The following is a 19,364-nucleotide window of genomic DNA, read 5'->3' on the forward strand; positions in this document are numbered from 1 at the left end:
TGTTGTCAAGAACACCTTAGGTAATTCCCACCTTTGAGTGCCGAGGAAGTTTCATTAAGTTTGTGGGATGTCCACATTATCAAACCAGTTTTACTGTGGACTAGTTATAGGCTGGTTCATGCTCTGAATGGCCACTAGTGGTTCTCTCTGTTCCCTCTCCTTTGTGGAGAGATTGTCAGCCCTAGAACATGATTCAACCTGCACAAGATGTGAATTTTCCCCTGGAAGTGCCTATTTTTCTCCAAGAATTGCACAGATAACATCAAGTCGCTCTGTTTTCAGCTTGATTACTTCAGATCAGTGCCTATCCTAGGCAATACAAATGTCTTGTTATTAAATATCACTCTTGATCTTAGTTTCCAAGAACACCTTTCCTCTACTTTTTCCACGTCAAGCATTCTGCTGCTTAGCACCTTCTCAACTCATTAAACATTCTCTGCACTATAAACCCTTAATCTTTCTTGCCAATAAACACAATTCTAAGCATTTTCATCTGCCAAAAAACCCCCATTCTTCTCACATCTGTCCATTTGCCACTTTCATGTTAAACACAGCATTGTATTTGAGTACCTTAGAGCATTTAGGAAACATTTTACTTCTGAAGCTTTTGGGATCATGTTGCAAACATATGTAGGTAAAGGCATAATAGTGAAAAATGGCTCCATTAGAATACATTTGTTTATTCTTACTGTTTTTAAAGGATGTCAGCTTGAAAGCACAGCAGACTTGAGTTCTTACTCACTGATAAAAATTAACAATAAAATGTGACTCTCAGCATTGCTTCATCTTTGACCACAAAAGACAAAACTAAAGTTACAAAAGTTAAATCTATATGGTACAGAAAACCTAATTTTCTCTACTTGTTGACTTCCTCTGCATTAAGATCACCTGCAAAGATATTGGACCAAAGACTGCTTTCTGTGATCTATCTACATATATATTGACATTCCACATCATAGTGCAATAAATATCCATCAGATGGTAACAACACATAGTCATTACAAGCTCAAACAGCAAAATTTGTGTGTTACCTGAAGTTAGATTGTGTACCCATATGCATATACACACTCTACTCCTCTCATGATATTTGTATGCTGAAATATATTCAAGCATGAACACAGGTGAATGGACCTCAACAACTTTTAATTTTTTAAAAGGCAGATAGTCCAATTCACCTCTCATAACACAATGAGTTTTCCCACTACTGCAGCTGCCAACATGGCTCTTTGTGAATCTGTATGTGTGTGTGTGAGCGCATGCATGAACGTGAAGACAGGTCAAGAGAAAAAAATGTTGACATGGATCATCACTTGATTAAGCAGTAAGATCAGTCTCTTTATGGAAATCTAATCCTTCATTGATAGGAATTTAGTCCTCCTGCTAAGAAGCAGTACACAGTCACTGAGAAAAGAATTTTGATAATTTAAAAAAAACCAACAATTAAATACATTTAGATAACACATTTCTTTCTTCCACCAAATGACCATCTATTTGACGTCATATCTTAGCCAGCATTAAAGAACACGTTAGTGCTTTATACATGCCACTGTGTAGGTCCTACGACACTACATCAGCACTATTATTGCAATATATGTCAAGGCCTATTAAAATTCTTTTTGATGTGTGTATAGAATCATAGAACCATTTAGGTTGGAAAAGACCTTTAAGATCATCAAGTCCAACCATTACCCTAGAATTGCCAAGTCTACCACTAAACCATGTCCCTGAGTGCCACATCTGCATGTCTTCTAAATACCACCAGGGATGGTGACTCAACCACTTCCCTGGGCAGCCTGCTCCAATGCTTGACAACCCTTTCAGCGAAGACATTTTTCCTAATACCCAATCTAAACCTCCCCTGGCACAGCTTGAGGCCGTTTCCTCTTGTCCTATTGCTTGTTACTTGGGAGAAGAGATTGACACCAACCTTGCTCCATCCTCCTCTCAGGTGATTGTAAAGAGCGATAAGGTCTCCTCTCAGCCTCCTTTTCTCCAGGCTAAACAACCCCAGTTCCCTCAGCTGTTCCTCATAAGACCTGTTCTCTAGACCCTTCACCAGCTTTGTTGCTCTTTTTGGACCCGCTCCAGCACCTCAATGTCTTTTTCGTACTGCAGGGCCCAAAACTGAACACAGTATTCAAGGTGCAGCCTCACCAGTGCCAAGTACAGAGGGATGATCACTGCCCTAGTCCTGACAGTCACACTAGTTCTAATACAAGCCAGCATGCTATTGGCCTTATCCTGGGCACACTGCTGGCTCACATTCAGCCAGCTCTTAAACAGTCTCGGCTCTTAAATCTCCACACAATATTGATATTGCTTAAGGGAATGTCCTTGTAGCACTGAATATCTGCAGACGGGATGATGAAAGAGAAATGTTCAAAACTTTAAAAAGTTCAGTCTCTAGCAGAGCTTTCTCTTCCAACACCTCTTTTGAAGAGTGTTTTATGTTGTCACTCTGCAGCTATTGTTCAAAAAATGGCTTCCAGAAAATTTTAACTCACAGAGAAAAAACTTTCTTACAAAAAAGATGGATAAAAAGTAGATGATGGATGTCAATCCATTTTCATAGACACACCTTTTTCAGTGCTTCGTATACATGTTGTGACTGGACCAGTCCCTAAGTGGCAAACAAACCCTGGCTCACTAGAGTGAGCAAGAATTTACCAAGTCAGTCGGAGAAGTGAATTTTGTTCAAGTTCTTCTTCATGTATGTAATCTCTTCTGCTTTTTTATTTGTAATTAATTGCTATAGGATACATGAATTACCCTAATTCACATTAGGGACTATGAACACTGTGCTCCCCAGTTTGGAAGACGTCTCTGGTGGCAGGTGATGCTACATGCTTCAGAAATGTATTAAACTTTTACACTGTGTTTAAAGAAATCACATGGGTGGAATTTCACTGATAATAATTTTATGTGAATTTAACTACATATACTGATAGTCTATAAACATTTTACCTATGTTAACTCCTAAGTGCTGGTCTTATGCCTTTAAATGGTTATTTCTTGACTGAAAAACTGTTATTCCACCCACATTTCCTCAGCAATAAGTTTCCGTAAGTTCTTTCCTTGTAAAGGTCTTTGCCTTAATAAACTTTGTTTTATATCTGATTTTATACAGATTTGAACAATCAGACCCTAATCAAGTTCAGACTGAAGTCAATGGCTGAAGGTACTTCTTACTGATTCAGGAAGGATAGTGGGAGGAAGGAGAGGGAGGCACAGACTGAATCTTAAATAGAGAATCGACCTTTTATACTGCATATGCAGTATGCTGATATATGTACATTCACAGTGCTTCAGTACTAGGCTAAGATTGGAAGACGTTTCTCTCAGAAGCAGTTTTGGGTAATCAGACTGAAAATAAGATATGGCCTTAGGATGCTTTCTTTGGGGTGAGGGTAAAAATAACACAGTCAAGACACTTTGGGTTTCGCTTTTACCTCTCCTGCTCCTTGCCCTCCCCTTTTTATTTTTAATAAACTTTATTGTATACATTATAAGACTGTAAAATAAAATGGAAGAAAAAGTAAATATACAGTAGTAAAGATTCCAGCTTCCTCTGTTAGCTTTGGAGACTCCAGAGCGTAAGTTAATCTGCAAACATTCTTCACCCAAAATTTTAACTCTCATTCAAGTGAAAATTTGAATTGCATTAATTTCCAGTTGGCGCATTCTCTCTTACTTTTAAATGTTGAATGCTATGTACAATGAATGAATTATGTAACAATAAACCAGATGTAAAAAATTAAGAGATTTCTTTAATTTCATACTTATGGCCAGGAAACTTCCTGAAGGCTTCCAAAAGAACTTCAGTTTTGAGGCTCAGTGTGTAAGCTTCTGACAGTAGTTTGTCCTGTAGTTTGGTTTCTATATGTTTTTTCTTGAAAAACAGAAGTGCAATGTTCTTTACAAATAGATGTGTGATGATGAACGATACACAGCTGCATATCTTTCCTACAAAACTACATCTTACACAAGGGATAGGTTCCAAAGAAAACGTCAGTGCAAATGTCAGTGCAAATTCAAAGCTAATACTCAGATTGGAATAAAAACCTTTTTTTTTGTTTTTTTGGTTTTTTGTTCAGGCTGTCCTTTGCAGAACAGCTTACAAAATTAAATTGTTTCAAATATACAATGAATTGACTGGCACTCTAATATTAATATAATCAGTTAAAGCCAACAGCAACAAAATAATAGATGTAGCCTGAAGAAACTGGATTCATAAATACCTTTAACAGGGAAATAGGCAAGTATAAGAGGTGGTATGGCCAGATCTGAACAGAACATAGCAATCTGATAGGGAAAATGGCAAACATGGCAAAAAGGGTTTGGGTGTGGAACTGACAAAGAGGAGTTTGTCACCTCATATGGGTTTGTTTTCTGGCATAGTGAAAGATGAGAGTTAAGTACTGATGGCCACACCTATATGGGTGCGAATTTTAATTCAGACTTGCCCCAGCCTAATTCCCTGTTCCATCAACACTGAAGACTGTAGAATCATAGAATCATAGTTTGGGTTCGAAGGGACCTTCAAAGGTCATCTAGTCCAACCACTCTGCAATGAGCAGGGACATCTTCAACTGTATCAGGTTGCTAAAAGAAGAGGGTGCTTGAGCTGCGAAGCTTTTCCTTATATGTTTTTCTGGTTCCTGGGCCTGAGCTGGTTTGGCTTCATACAGCTTAGATGCCACAGACCACAGTTGATCAATTATTGCATTCCCCAGGCAGAGACTACTAAGTGCTTAGATCCACATGCATTCACTTGTTTTGACGGCCTGAAAAACGGTCCATAACAGCTGCGACACTGTGCCATAACATCACAGTGAGTGGTGCTACTGCTGAGCCAGCAAATTGCTGAAGAGAAGAATGCCACTTGTAATTTCTCTCTTTCTTCTATTTAAACACTGAAGGCTACTTTTGTGAAATTCAGATTCATGTCTATGGCTGCTCAGGTTTCCCTCTACCAAATGGATGCATGAAACCTCCACTTGAAATAGAACAATCAGATCTGTGTCTTCTATTGTGGAGAGAATAGCTGATGCTTTGGTCTAACAACTCAGTATGCAGAATACTTACTCAGGAAATGTGAATGAAGTGCACTAGCCCTTCTTAGCTTTGTCAGCTTGCCAGATATTGCCTTATACACACTTGCTTTTGGATCCATGGATAATGCCAACATACGGATGTGAATGAAAGAATCATGGGAAGAAAAGCACAAAAGGCAAGTGTAGATGCAATTCTGTTGCTTGGTGATACAGGTAAGCTGATAAAGGAGTGATAAGGTGATACAGGAGTGAAGTGAGGAGTCTGTACATGCTTCCTGAATAAATCCAGTAATTCCTCCAGTGGTGCATTCATGCAAAATTGATGAACCTTTTAAAATCAAAGACCAGAAGTCAAACTTGAACAGTACTGGAACAGACCTGAATATGAAAACATCCTCCGCAGTTTTAAAAGTAAAACTATTTTCAAGAATGGGGAAGGTGTTCACAGGCTAAAACTGCACTGAGACATTGGGAAAAGGCAAAATCTTGTATGCCCAGCTGCCAAAGGATGTCAAACCTTTGTGAAGGACCAGCAGGCATTTCTTGTGTTAAAATCCTCTCTCAGTACACTTAGTTTCTGCTCTTGCCCATATAACGGTGACAGATGTGTATAGCTGAGGTCAGCTAAATCCTCCAAATCTTATTTGAAGCTCTACTTTTCCACTATTTTGTCTTGTACATTTACATTTTACTCAAAAAATGAATTCTTCCTAAGGGCTTTAAAAAAAATTAAAAAAGGGAGAAGGAGAAAGGGAGAAGAAAAAGAAAGCAATGATAGCCTTTGACATGTAGACTGAACAAAAGTGACATTTTCTCTTCAGAAAAGATTATGGAAAAAACTCAGCAAGCTTCTGGCATAAAAAACTCCCATAAGAAGCAGACACTGGAAGATGGGGATAAGTTTAAAATTTTACAGATGAACAGAACTGTTATTTTCAAAAATGAAATACTTCATTATGTATTCCTATTTTCATACTGTCTTTCATTTGAGATATATTTTGCGATGCAAGATTTAAGCAATCAAGCCAACTGTCACTGACCTCTGAATAACTGAGAACTGAACTTAGATCCACACTGTTGATTTCAGGATTAATTATTTTAGTGTCTCAAAGAAATTTGACCTTTTCAATATGTTGCTGATGAATTTGTTGACTATAGCACTTAAGCAGATTTACATTTAAATTCCAGTTAGTATTCCTGACAAGTTCTAGGTCAAACAGATATTTCCTTGACTAATGTTTTCTGTAGAAACCTGAAGGCAGAAGAACCTATTAGTTTTTGTGCTTCTGGCTCACATGAGAAATATAATTAATTGCGTTTATCAAATCTTGACTGAGAAACAGTGTTTCCATAAGCTGCCTCTGAAACAGGATGAAGAAAATCTGTAAAAAGAAACATTCTAAAAAGTCGGCATGTTGCAATATGATACAGATCTTCTCACGTTGCTTAACCTTCAGACTTTCTAATCTTCCAATTTCCATTTGATTCTTCTGAATTTTATTTTAAACTCCTGTGCTAAACCAGCAAAAATGTGAAACCTGCTGTAAGATTAACTCCAGAGAAGGTCTAAATCTAGCAAGGTCAGCAAGCTCCTAGGTGAGCTTTGCTTCTTCACCATTATTTTTATCATGACTTGGCTGTGTATCATGACATGCATTAGGATACATCCTTTGTTCCAGGAATTCCTCTAGAAATGTTCTACATTATCTCTTTACATAGCTTCTGCAGGTGTCATACCAACATCTTTTATAGGTGGGCAATATAGCTGGTAAGAAAACTTTGAAAGATTATGTGGAAAATGTGCTTTTTGGGAATCCTAAAGAAAACCTTGATTTGAGTAATTATTTTTCTAATGTGTCATGACAGTTTTTAATGACGTTGTTAAACTAAAATACTTTCATTTGGATCTTAATATATAGTTAGGAGCTTCATGTAAAGCTCATAAAAGGGCATTTTCTGTGCCACAGGCATTTAAAAAAAGACATAAACTGAGCAAAAGCACTGTAATCAGAAGATCTTTGCTTATGAATGCTACAAAGAAGACAGGACTACTACAGATTTTGAGATGTGACCTGATACATAGTAGGAATAAACCGGGTTGGTAGACCTACTTAAGGGAAACTGAGCAAGACTGAATATCTTACTGAGTGTTATGACTCAGTTCGTTAAACTCAAGTTATTAAGGTCAATAGAAAGCTAGCTGAATGAAATTTAAAGACACAAAAAATGGCGAAGCCAGGCAGGATTATATTTAACAACTCTAATAGGTCACAGACCACAGCTTTTGCAGACCTCCTACCTCTCTTTTCCTTTTGTTGGAGTCGCTGTTTCATTTTAGACCTTTTGTCCTGAGCTGCTCCTCTAGGACATGTTCTAGTGCACCTGCAGTAAGCTTGAGATATCTGGATATAATCTATTTTTCCATGAAATGTCTGCAAATTAACAGGATTGGTTTATAGAATCATAGAATTATAGAATAGTAAGGGTTGGAAAGGACCTTAAGATCATCTAGTTCCAACCCCCCTGCCATGGGCAGGGACACCTTGCCCTAAACCATGTGGCCCAAGGCTCTGTCCAACCTGGCCTTGAACACCGCCAGGGATGGAGCATCCACAACCTCCCTGGGCAACTCATTCCAGTGCTTCACCACCCTCACTGTAAAGAACTTCTTCCTTATATCTAATCTAAACTTCCCCTGTTTAAGTTTGAACCCATTACCTCTTGTCCTACCACTACAGTCCCTAATGAAGAGTCCGTCCCCAGCATCCTTATAGACCACCTTCAGATACTGGAAGGCTGCTATGAGGTCTCCACTCAGCCTTCTCTTCTCCAGGCTGAACAGCTCCAACTCTCTCAGCCTGCCTTCATACGGGAGGTGCTCCAGCCCTCTTATCATCCTCGTGGCCCTCCTCTGGACTCGCTCCAACAGCTCCATGTCCTTTTTATGTTGAGGACACCAGAACTGTACGCAGTACTCCAAGTGAGGTCTCACAAGAGCAGAGTAGAGGGGCAGGATCACCTCCTTTGACCTGCTGGTCACGCTTCTTTTGATGCAGCCCAGGATACGGTTGGCTTTCTGGGCTGCAAGCGCACACTGCCGGCTCATGTTCAGCTTCTCGTCAACCAACACTTTTTTTCCCCTCAAGAAAGTAGGAAAGATTTCGTGCATAGTTGAGAACCTCAGTTCAAAGGATACTTCCCACAAAGCACTCCAATGTAGGCACCATTCACTCTTGCTTCTATGCCACAGACATCTCTGAGCTCTGAAACTCCCTTGGCTGTGCAATCCCTGGACTCCCTGCCTGAGGAACACCAAGGGATAGAAGAGTTAAAAAAGAACATGGTCCATTCATGGCATGGTGTGATCCAGTTCTTAGAAAGATAGATTAATTCAATTAAATCTCAAAGAATGAATGACTGAAAAAAAACTTAACACACAGAAAATCATAAAAGCTATGCTTGCTCAGCTGGGCTGTTCCTAACTAATAATTTGAACTAAGAATTAAAGTTTAGTGAAAACCACAGTCCTTTTTAGATCTCCTTCCCTCTGTGACTTTAACAAGCCAAATCTCTTCATCCAATTAAGTTAAAATATACAGGACACGTAGCTCTTTATCTGTCACACCCTGCAAATCACATTTTCCAGCATTAAAGTACTATTTGTTTTGGCTTTTAATTACCTGAATTATCAGCATGTCATATTTCTCCCCCCCTCCATGCAATAATTACATTCTGAATCGGTGTGACATTTCAATATTGACCTTTGTCACAAACTATTGAATGTTTACTTATAAACCATGAAAAGCAGCATTTGTAAGAATATTGATTTAGTGTATTAGAAAAGCAGTGGCCTGGCATTCTGTGAGTAGAAGTAATCACAGGCAATTACTAGAGACTGCTTTTCACTACTAATCCTGGGTTTAACCTTATAATTGTATTACTGAATTTGTTTTACTTTGCTCGTTTATCACCAGATTCTAATAAGAAGTCTGATATTAACATAATTTGATAATATTCAGGGGAAGAATGGTTTTAATTGGTTTAAAAAGAGGGAGACATATAGCCTACACCACACAATGAGAAAAGTATTGTAACAGCTTTTTTATTTTGCAATAAATGATAATTAATATTTAAATGCATTAATGAAATAAGTTCTTAGTGGCTGGGTCACAAATCTTTGGTGTTTATTCCACTAACAAAATCACTAACTGCTCCTAATGATGCCCCTGAGCTAAACTTCACTTTACTCCTGGTACAAAAACTGCTTTTGTTGCCAGTAGCATAAATTTGCAAGTGTGAAAGGCGAAGTCAAAGTAAGAACAGTTCTTCTTGTCCTTATCCCAGTACATAATGGGAAGAAAGTGGTCAAATTTAGGAAAAAACCAAACCACAAAACAGCCAAACTTAGGGAAAAGCAAAACTGGCAAACAATAACTAAACCTTCAGACCTATGTAAATAAAATGTACTCTGCATTCACTTGTTGTTCCTAGTGAGCCAGATTCACTGCAAGAGCCAATGAAGATATAACTGTCTGCGTGGGATTAAATTAGAGCTCTGAGCAGCAGTGGGGTAATGACAGCTGGCTAATGACTCTGCTTTTGGATAGGACTGACCAGTCATAATTCATTATTTGTTTTTTTCTACTAAACTCCTATGCTCTTAATGTGAATTTACCCTGATTAAAACATGAAATTGGCATAAGTCAGGCTTGAGAAATTATGCTCATGAACTATAAAAAAAGTTGGTTTTTTTGTGTGGGGTTTTTTTTTTCCTCCTTGTTTTCTATAACTTTCAATGAAAAGTATATGGAAAGAAAATGTTTCCAGGAAAAATCTCCTTTAGGAGAATGCTATCCTCAGTTTCAGTCTTAATGCTTTTTTTGGGAACTAGTTCTATTTTCTACATGCTGTGTTTGGTCTAGAACTCTTCCTTACACTCTTCCTTATTTAATGAAAAGGATTCTCCAGTACAAGCAGCTTTATAATAGTTTTAATTCAGTTATGAATATACTTGAGAAAAGTATTTCAGGAATAATAAGCTCCTCAAAAGACATAAAGACCCTCCGTTTTTAAAATTTTCTTCTCTTTTTTTTTTTTTTGCTTACATTTTCCACCACTCAATGACAGTTCAGTTCAAAGAGTATTCTGATCACTGAGAATGTTTTGCTTAGAGTCAGAAAGAAAAGCTTAGTATTATTTCCTTGTAAATTATCCAGAGCTGAGACATAGTAAAAGATGAACATGAAAAATATGCATATGTCTTTTCTATCATATTATTGGAAATCACAGCTGGCAGCAACTTCAGAAATATTTTCAGTAGTTTCTTCAGTTTAGCATTAAATATTAAATCACAGCTGGTCAGGAAGGTTTGGGGTTTTTTTGTGTGTGTGTTTTGTTTTTTTCTCTCCAGGAAAAAGTTGAGAAAAACAAAATACATTTAGAAATACTGACTTTGAATATGCTAGAAGATAGCGTAGAGGAGACGGACAGCACTTTTTTTTTTTTCCCCACCAAATGGTCACAAAGCAGAAAAGTCTATTCTACAGGGTTTTAGGATCTGACAAATCAGTACAAAAACAGGCAGCAGAAAATTTTGCCAATTATTTCTGAGACTATGGCTCGGAAAGTCTATAAACAGCTACTAGCTACAGGTTAAGAAAGTATAGTAGGTGACAACTCTGCTCCTGCACCAATCTTTAAATTCCTAAGCTTTGAGGAAAAAAATCAACTAAACAAATGTTTGATGTGCCTAAATGACAGTTCTTATGTTATATATTAAATATTACATATTGAAGTTGCATCAGAGGAAGTTCAGAATGGACATTAGGAAAAGGTTTTTCACTGAGGAGGTGGTTGGTCACTGGAACAGGCTCCCCAGGGAAGTGGTCACAGCGCCAAGCCTGTCAGAGTTCAAGGAGCATCTGGACAGTGCTCTTTCTTCAGTCATATGGTTTAGTTTTAGATAATCCTGCAAGAAGCAGGGGGTTGGACTGATGATCCTTATGCGATCCAACCTGAGATAGTCTATAATTCTTCTATATTGATGAATAGGTTTCATTTTTCTCATTGTAAGAAATACTGTAATTCCTTTTTGCTCACATGCATACACAGCTTTACAAAGCATACACAGAGTTTAGTGAGCTGAGGTCTACTCAAAACAGTGGAAATATATAGCATTTAGTGGAGATTCAACAAGCCCTCAGCAACACAGACTGACAAATTTTTAATGCATTGGTGTGAGAAATAAAAAGACTTTAAAATCTCTGAAAATTAAAAAGTGCAATTGAACTTTGAGATTATAAAAACACTGCTCAACTAAAACTGCACTTCAGACAGATTGAATGCAACTAAGACTGCTTACAATTGAAATCTAATTTTAGAAAAAATTATGAACCCAAAACATGTCCCAACTACCCTCCCTCTCTATTTATCTAAATGGGACTTATCTAAATGATAATCTCACTGACATAAACAAATTGCAAAATACTATTGCAAGAGGAAAATGTTTGTGGTATGCGTTGCCTATTTTGAGTGTGCCTGAGTGCATAATTCATTGGAAAGAGGGGTATAGCTCCTTTGGAAGGAATTCAACTGCCTCATTTTCAGTTAGCACCAACATTTCACCCTCCCTGAAATCTTCAGAAATTATGTATCCCTGACATTAGATAGGGAACAAATACTTCTGCGTGTGTGGCCCACCAACTGCTTTACAGAAATGGGCCAGAAAAGGCTGAGAAAATAAAGGCCCAAAGGAGATGTTATTACAACCTTCTCGTTAATAAAACTCTTTCTCAGTGCTTAAAGCGTAGGCTCAACATTTTTCTGAGTGACACTTGGCAGTGACAGTTCAGTGAGATAATGGGTCCACAAATACAAAGCAAAAAATCATTTTAGCTTGCGATGTTGCAGCTAGGAGATAGATTCCCCCCTGTTCCCAGCCAGTGCAGACAATGGACAAAGATTTCTGTAAAAGAACTGCAACAGTTCTTCTTTTCATTTTCTCTTTTTTTTCATTTATCTTGACTTACCTAGATGAGGCATTCTTATCACAGAATCGTTCAATATTAGAGTACAATGAAAATGAAATCCATGCTGAACCTGGATGACTTCCAAAACAGCAACTAAAAATATTTACATGCCTCTTTTTTGCTTCCAAAGGTACATATAAACTCTAAGGAATGGCTGCAGTTTTTTTAAATGATGTTTAAATAAAAGGATTTGTCATTTTCTACATTTGTCATTTATGCCGGTCTGCCTATGACTACACTTTTTGTAGTAACACTACAAAAAGGCTCTCTACATGATTACAGAGCTAGTAGTTCTCATTACTGGATCATAGGATCATTTAGAGATCTTGTGATAAACCCTATTCTCATGTGCCCAAACCCCAGCAGGCAAGATGAAAACACTTCCTGGGTGTGTGAGAGGGGAGACACCTGCACATTCTGTAGTCATGTACAGACACAAGGAAAGTGACATCTCAGCAGACAATTCAAACCTTAATCTGTTTGGGATTCACAAATTACACATCTGTTGCACAAATTATATAGCTTACTCCATACAGTCTGATCCAGCTGATGCAGCAAGACCTCATGCCTACTGACAATAGTGACATCAAAGCTCAGCACTTTCTCTTAAAACCTGGCCCATGGGGACATCATCTCTCTTCAGAGGAAAACTGGGGCTGCAGATCTGTGAGTTCTGCCACTTGGAGGCTAAAGAGCCGTACCTTCCCTATATCTATCAGACTATGTGGACTGGGACTGCATGCCGATGCCCTGCCACTGTTTGGAAAGGACTGCAAGAATTGACAGTGCCAGAAGGGAAGGCAACCCTATAGCCCAGGAAGGCACCTGGGAGGAAAAGACCTTGGTTCTAGCTGAGTAACCAGGATCATGTATTTCATTCATGAAATGAAACTCATGACTTCCAAGAGCAAAATGACCCTCTCCTCCCATTCAGTCACCCAGACATAAAAATCAGGCTCTCATTTGATGGCTACTTCTCTATCTTCATGGCTTCTGAATTTATAATTGCGAAATATCACATCATACAGGATAAGAAAAGTTTAGAAGCCTCATCTTGTTGAGTGCTTGAATTTTCAGTCTACTGAAAATCTCTCTCTACCTCTACCTCGCCTTCTGGCTGTGATTTAAATGAAGTAAGTGAGCCAGTCTTCGGGAGGAAGATGAATGGCTTAGGCTTCTAAATGCAAGTATTGCATAGGGCAAATGTCAAAATCATTCATGCACTTATTGTTCAAATGTATTTGGGCATTTCATAGTGGATCTCACTACAGCATTTCAGAATTTAGAATACAGTTAAGATCCAAATATACTATGAGGACTGTGAAATAGCCAGATCACAGAACAAGTATCTAGCTGGAAGAGCAATTCATAAAAATAAACCTGAATTTGAAACACTGTATAAGAGAAAATAATTCAGACACATTTCTGGTACCCAGATGGGTTATTTCTGTGTGTTTTTTTCTTAGCTTTAATTATGTGAAGACCTCAAGGATTATAATCGTCACAAATATTTGCATAGATAAATAATTAAAACTAAAATAAATGTGAGTCAAACCATCCTTTGGGAAAGCTCAAGCTTCAGAGGAATCACTATTTGTCTATTTTCTCATCAAAAATATGACTAGACATTTCTAACAAAATCCATCACCCATCTGCATGATGAATGAATGTTGGGAGAGCTGTACTGCCCTAATGAACAGCAGCATAAATTTGCTTGAAACAGCTAAATTCTGATCATAATCATCATCTTTTATATATGTAGCCAGTTTTGAATTACTGATGATAATCAGTATCATGCTGTAATATTGATGTATATTGGCATTTCATTGTGTCCTAAGCACAGAGAAATGCTTTCCAGTCAGTATTGCCTTAATATCTCCAGAAGGAGTTAAAAAAAACTGTTGCCCCTATTTATAAACTTAGGATGGCTGTATCAGCAGACATAAAAAATAACAAACCAACCAAACCCCGCCCCATATTAAAAATGAAGTTGCACAGTCGCATTTCAATTGTCCAGCAAGTTTGAGACAAATTCAAGCTTAACCCTTCACCCCCCCCCATCCAGATTTCAGATTACCTTGGATACTCTGTTTGCAACCTCTCTTCCTACTGTCAGCCCCTGAACAAAGGTCCGTGCAGCAATGAACGCCCTAGTCACTTGAACCTTCAGCTTCCTGGGTACATCTCCAAATGGCTTCAGCTGGTCTGTGTACTTGCTTACACACTCCAAGTAGTCCTCAGTGAAGTGGTACTGGGGGTTTATGAGCTGGAACATCCGCTCCAGCAGACGAGCCCAGAAATCATTCAGCATTTCCTCCAAGTTCACATTGCCTCCTGTGTAATACCGCTTCAGCTCTGTGAAAAGGTCCTGGAACACCTCCGAGTTCTGCATGTACAGCATGCCATATGTCCGGACAAACATGTCATTTAAGGATCTTTCTGCATTCTCCAGAAGTTCTCGGAAAAATTCTGCAGGGGAAACAAGCAGGTGTTAACGGATACAGTAGTAAAGTACAAAGGGGTTTTTGACTGCATTCCTGTTATCATTAGTAAAGTTTGTCTAAACATGTAGCTACCAAAGCACTTTACTAGTGAAATTCATCTATTTGGATAGGAAAAGGCTTAATTTAGATGCAACAAAAAATAGATTATAACCTGAATTCCCCAACAAAGCAGAAAGATGCAGGACCTATAACACTGAACATGAAAAACCCATATAAAAGAACTTCAGTAAGGGTAGTTCCACTTCTTCTTCATGGAGTTTTTGATAGTAGCGATCTCTGTCCCTTGCAATATCCTCCATAGCCACTATACTACATCTTCTAAGCTAAAGGTGAAGTCATTAACATGATGATTTAACTGAAAATTTATTGATTTTAGAATACCTAGATAATGATAAGTTCCATTTTGCTGAAGTTTTTACATTATAGAACAATATGCAATATAGAATTGAAATAAATCTGAAAACTTATTTGCAAATATTCTTGAAGAGAATCTTAAAGAGACCTGAGTGGAAATGAGCAGGATCCCTCTTAAAAGTATTATGTGTCTAGGCAATACTAAGAAAATGCTAGTATTTTCAATAATTTGCTACTCTGCTGAAGAACAGTACTAGAACCCTCCACTAGTCATGTCACAGCCAGCCTTCTAATTCCAATTTGTGATAGTTGTTGGTTTTTGAACAGTAGACCTTAACATTTTTTGAATGGATTTCAGACTTTACTGTTTCTGTACCTTTTATCTACTGAGACGAAAACTATAACCTATTTCTAAATTTCAGCTTGTGGATTTTATTCACGCTGGAAACTGAGCCCATGAAATACAGTGGAAATATGTAATCATCTCTTCTGTTAAGATCCTTTAACTGCCATATGGTGCTTAGGTTTTCCCAAGAAATTCACTGAGCATGTACAGTAGTTCTTTAAACACATCTGCCAAAAGTAGGTATAGCTTGTCCTGGTTTTTAGAAGATCCAATCTTCCGCTTGTCAACCTTCTAAAACCTCCTTTGGGAGAAAGTTCAACGACTGCTGTGGCCGGTAAATGGGGCATTGCAGACAAGAAGGCAGAGATGGCAAGACCTTTGGCAAAACGTGTATATTTGCTGCAATTAAATGACTCACATTGATGCAGGAGTCATCTCCACAGCCAACTCTGGAACACTAGATTATAAACGTGGTCACTGCACACAGGCGCATCTGTGTGTGCTAACTGAAGGGATGTACTGACTTCTTACAGTCTTAGCTAATGCTATAATGTGAATACTCTTCTAAAATAGGGCCCTGCTGTGGCTACAGTGACTCATAAAAATGAAAAAAACATTTCAATGCTAAAGACGTGATGGCAATTAAGACAGTGTAAGAAAAAAATCTACACTAAATTTGAGGATTTGCAACTGTGAACAGCTGAAAGCAGAATCCACTGAACACTGTGGACCAGTCTTCAAGGACTTGATAAGAAAAGAGCCTCTTCTTTTTGGCAGAAATTGTGCAGATCTGCAGTCTTTGATCTCTCAGATATCTGCAAAAGGCTTATCATGAAAATGTATACACAGAACATTGAGAACGTACTCACTACATCAAAGCATTTATTAAAGGCAGAATATATTCTAATAAATGTATCAATGTCTAAACTGTCATTAAAACCATAGCTCTTCACAGGCAATAAATTCCATCTGGAAAAAAAATATGCTTTTGCCAAATAGTTTATGTAAGGAGAAGCAAAAAAAAAAAAACAAAACCCCAAAAAACCCATCCCAAAATCACCACAAAAAACACAATGAAAAAGAAAGAAACCCATGTTATTCTTTGTTGCCAAACAGAATAACTTGAGGTACATAACATAGTCTTTTCTGTTGTTTTTCCAAATTATCCACTAGTTCTAACAAAGCTGTTTAAGAGAAAAGTGAAACAAAGCTGTTTTTCACTGCTAACCCTGAGCTGGTGGTATCCTTGATGTCTGAATCATCCTAATTACTATTTTATATATTCAGCATTTCTTGCTCTAAGAAATAATGTACACTGGCTGTACTGCTGAGTACATCTAGCTCTCTAGTCACACAATCTGAAAGGCAAAAAGATGGCAGAGAACTTGAGGCTTAAATTAAAATTTGTTTTAAGGTTAAAGCCAGGCTTTCAGACCAGTGCAACTGAATGACAACTGGGAAAGACAATCACAGAAGAAGCAAATCCAGGCCCCTCATCTTCTCTCCTGTAAGTCCCTGTATGCCGGGGGACTGCTGTAAGCAATTCACACACTGGGTCTTCCCAGTTCATAGCTATACTGGGATTACCACTATTTATCTTGAAAGATCATGCCATTGCATAAGTCAGTCACAGCAAAGCATAACCAAGCTTGCTGGCAGATGCTCTTGTCTGAGATTGTTAGACTACTATTTCTTTGTGAGGGGGTATCATTTAGCAATCTCACAGTCAGTTTGTTGGAAGCCAATCAAACTTTTCAGGGATGGGTAGACATTTGTTCTGTGCTTTACAGCATGTAACATAATGTGGTCATGCTGGTTGCAATCTTTATTTATACTGCAATACAAACATTATCAGTAACTCCACAAGCTTAAATTTCATGCTAGTCCAAATGTGACACCACACATATGCATTCTGTAGGAAAGCTAATGTCCTCTAAAATAGCATTATGTTTATTCAATTTTTAGTCTTCCCATAGGTCTCTAGTATTTTGAGAGGTATTGCTTAGAGTAAGTTATTATGCCATTAAAAAGTTAGACTGTTAGTCTCCTACATGCTTTGATACAAAAGACAGTTTAAGAGAGTTATCTGCATCAGTAACCCTATGCAGAGTCAGGATAATAAAGCAGCAACAACTACAAAATTGAATACCTCTTTAGTTCCAGAAAGAGATCTTCTGTTGTACTAATTGGAAAAATTCTCAATCAGCTCCTGTCCAGCAAAATGAATGCTGCTCTGAAGGATTACTTGCCTTTTTAATCCTCCATACATCAAGAAGGTAATCTGATTTGTGATGCTTATGTACAGAAACTGTGTCCTGGCATAACTGGGCACTTGTCCAGTTAGATCAGGAGAAACTGTACTTGCTTCTGCAAAGGTTGAATTTTCTCATGGTCTTCACAGTAATGTAAAGATTTTATGTTCATTGCAAAGATGATACTTCATCAACTTGCAGGTAGCTTTTGAAAAATAATGTAATATTTCAGCTCAAAGTAAAAGAACGAGGATGAGACAGACATTAGTCATCTTGCTTAATGTGCTTCTGGAAGGCACTCAAGTACTAGGGTGAGAGAGGAGAATCTATATAAGACAGAGCTGCACAGTGTTTTAAAATATATATCTTGTGAATTTTTTTGCTGCCAAAATAGGCTGTCATGGGGAGTATTAACTCTGGAAATAACTTTTCCTAATTTTAAGTGGTGATTCATTTATATGACAGAATATGTCCTGGCTATGTCTTATGTTGCAAACTCTTTTTTATACAGCTCTCATTTATTAGCCATTAGCCCATTCCATTCTGCTTATAAGGTAGCTGGAAAGGATAAGTTCTAAAGTACACTGAACTACTGAAAAGAGGGAGAGAAGATTACTATTTCAAACCATTACATGCTCTGTATAGGCTTAAATGGTGGTTTTTCAGGCAATGGATAACACTTGAGCTAGCTTTCATTTTTAAATATTATTTGTAAATTTAGGATGAAAGATAGATAATAACAGACTCTGCAAATGAAGTCTAAATTGCTTTAAAATATTTTGTCTGTGATAAGACAACTCAGTTACAAAGTGAAAGGACACAATGCATTATTGGAGTTTTTTACTGAGTGGTAGGTACTGCTCTTAGATTAAAAGTAGGATCTTATTAGCTTTCCCACTACCTTGTAAACTGAAAGCTGACTTCCTCACTCCATTTTAGCACAGGTAATGTAGTGTCATTAAGCAATTCAACCTGGGAGCTAGCCTAATTCCAAAGCGATGACTAGTTGTCACTGTAAGTCAGTGGGTCAAGATTGGGCTAATATTGCAGTATATGATGTAATACCTACCTTCAACAAAATATAATCGCAACCATCTATAGGCAATTATTAGACAAAAAAAGTTGTGTTTTGTTGGAGTTGATGTTCATTCCCAGCCTGATAAATTCCCTTGCATTTTCCTTTCCATCTGTAATTTAAGCAAAACCAACATCTGACTGTAGGACAAGATGCGAAGCTAGAAACAGTTTGTTGTCCAATTCCCAAAACCAAAAAGATATGCATGAGCTTTAAGACCAAAAAAGACCAAAAAGAAATTTCATTTAACTACCATATAGTCTGCTCTGCTTTCCTTTTTAGCAGAACTTAAGATCTGAATGCCATATGATGGTGCACGTGATACACTGGACATGCAGTCTCACTGCTACCTGAGAAAAAACAGCACAGCTGCACAGAGCACTTCAAAGGTTGTGGACAGGGATATATGTCTGATTTTAGATCAGCTTTTATGGAAAAGATTGATCACGGTGGCATACTGATTTCATCCATCATTGACTAACACCACCCAAAACATATAGGCAATTCCCTGTTATAGCCTTGTTCTCCTGCTTGTGGGCACTGATTATCAAAGAGCTCTGAGGATTTAGATGTACAAAAATCTATTGATCTACTATTTATTGTGAAGATTTGCATGCATCTACATCCTATGTGGGCTTTCGTTAACTAACTTAATGTCAGGTCTTTGAACTTCCCAGTCCTGATAAGGCTGATGGTAAGAAGGATATTAGAATCCATGTAAGCTGACCTCTTAGATAGGTTCTTTGGGGGT

At 37.8% G+C, this 19,364-nt stretch overlaps 1 protein-coding gene across 1 annotated transcript in view; it reads right to left on the reverse strand.

Moving 5' to 3' along the window:
* GPC6 (glypican 6) overlaps positions 1-19,364 on the reverse strand; it is a 737,424-nt gene that overhangs the window by 307,775 nt on the left and 410,285 nt on the right. The window contains exon 3 of the mRNA XM_030476383.1: positions 14,160-14,551. Coding sequence (XP_030332243.1) covers positions 14,160-14,551 — 392 coding nt within the window. The remainder of the gene's footprint in view (positions 1-14,159; positions 14,552-19,364) is intronic.

The sequence above is a fragment of the Strigops habroptila genome, chromosome 2 (assembly GCF_004027225.2).
Source record: "Strigops habroptila isolate Jane chromosome 2, bStrHab1.2.pri, whole genome shotgun sequence".
Taxonomy (NCBI): domain Eukaryota; kingdom Metazoa; phylum Chordata; class Aves; order Psittaciformes; family Psittacidae; genus Strigops; species Strigops habroptila.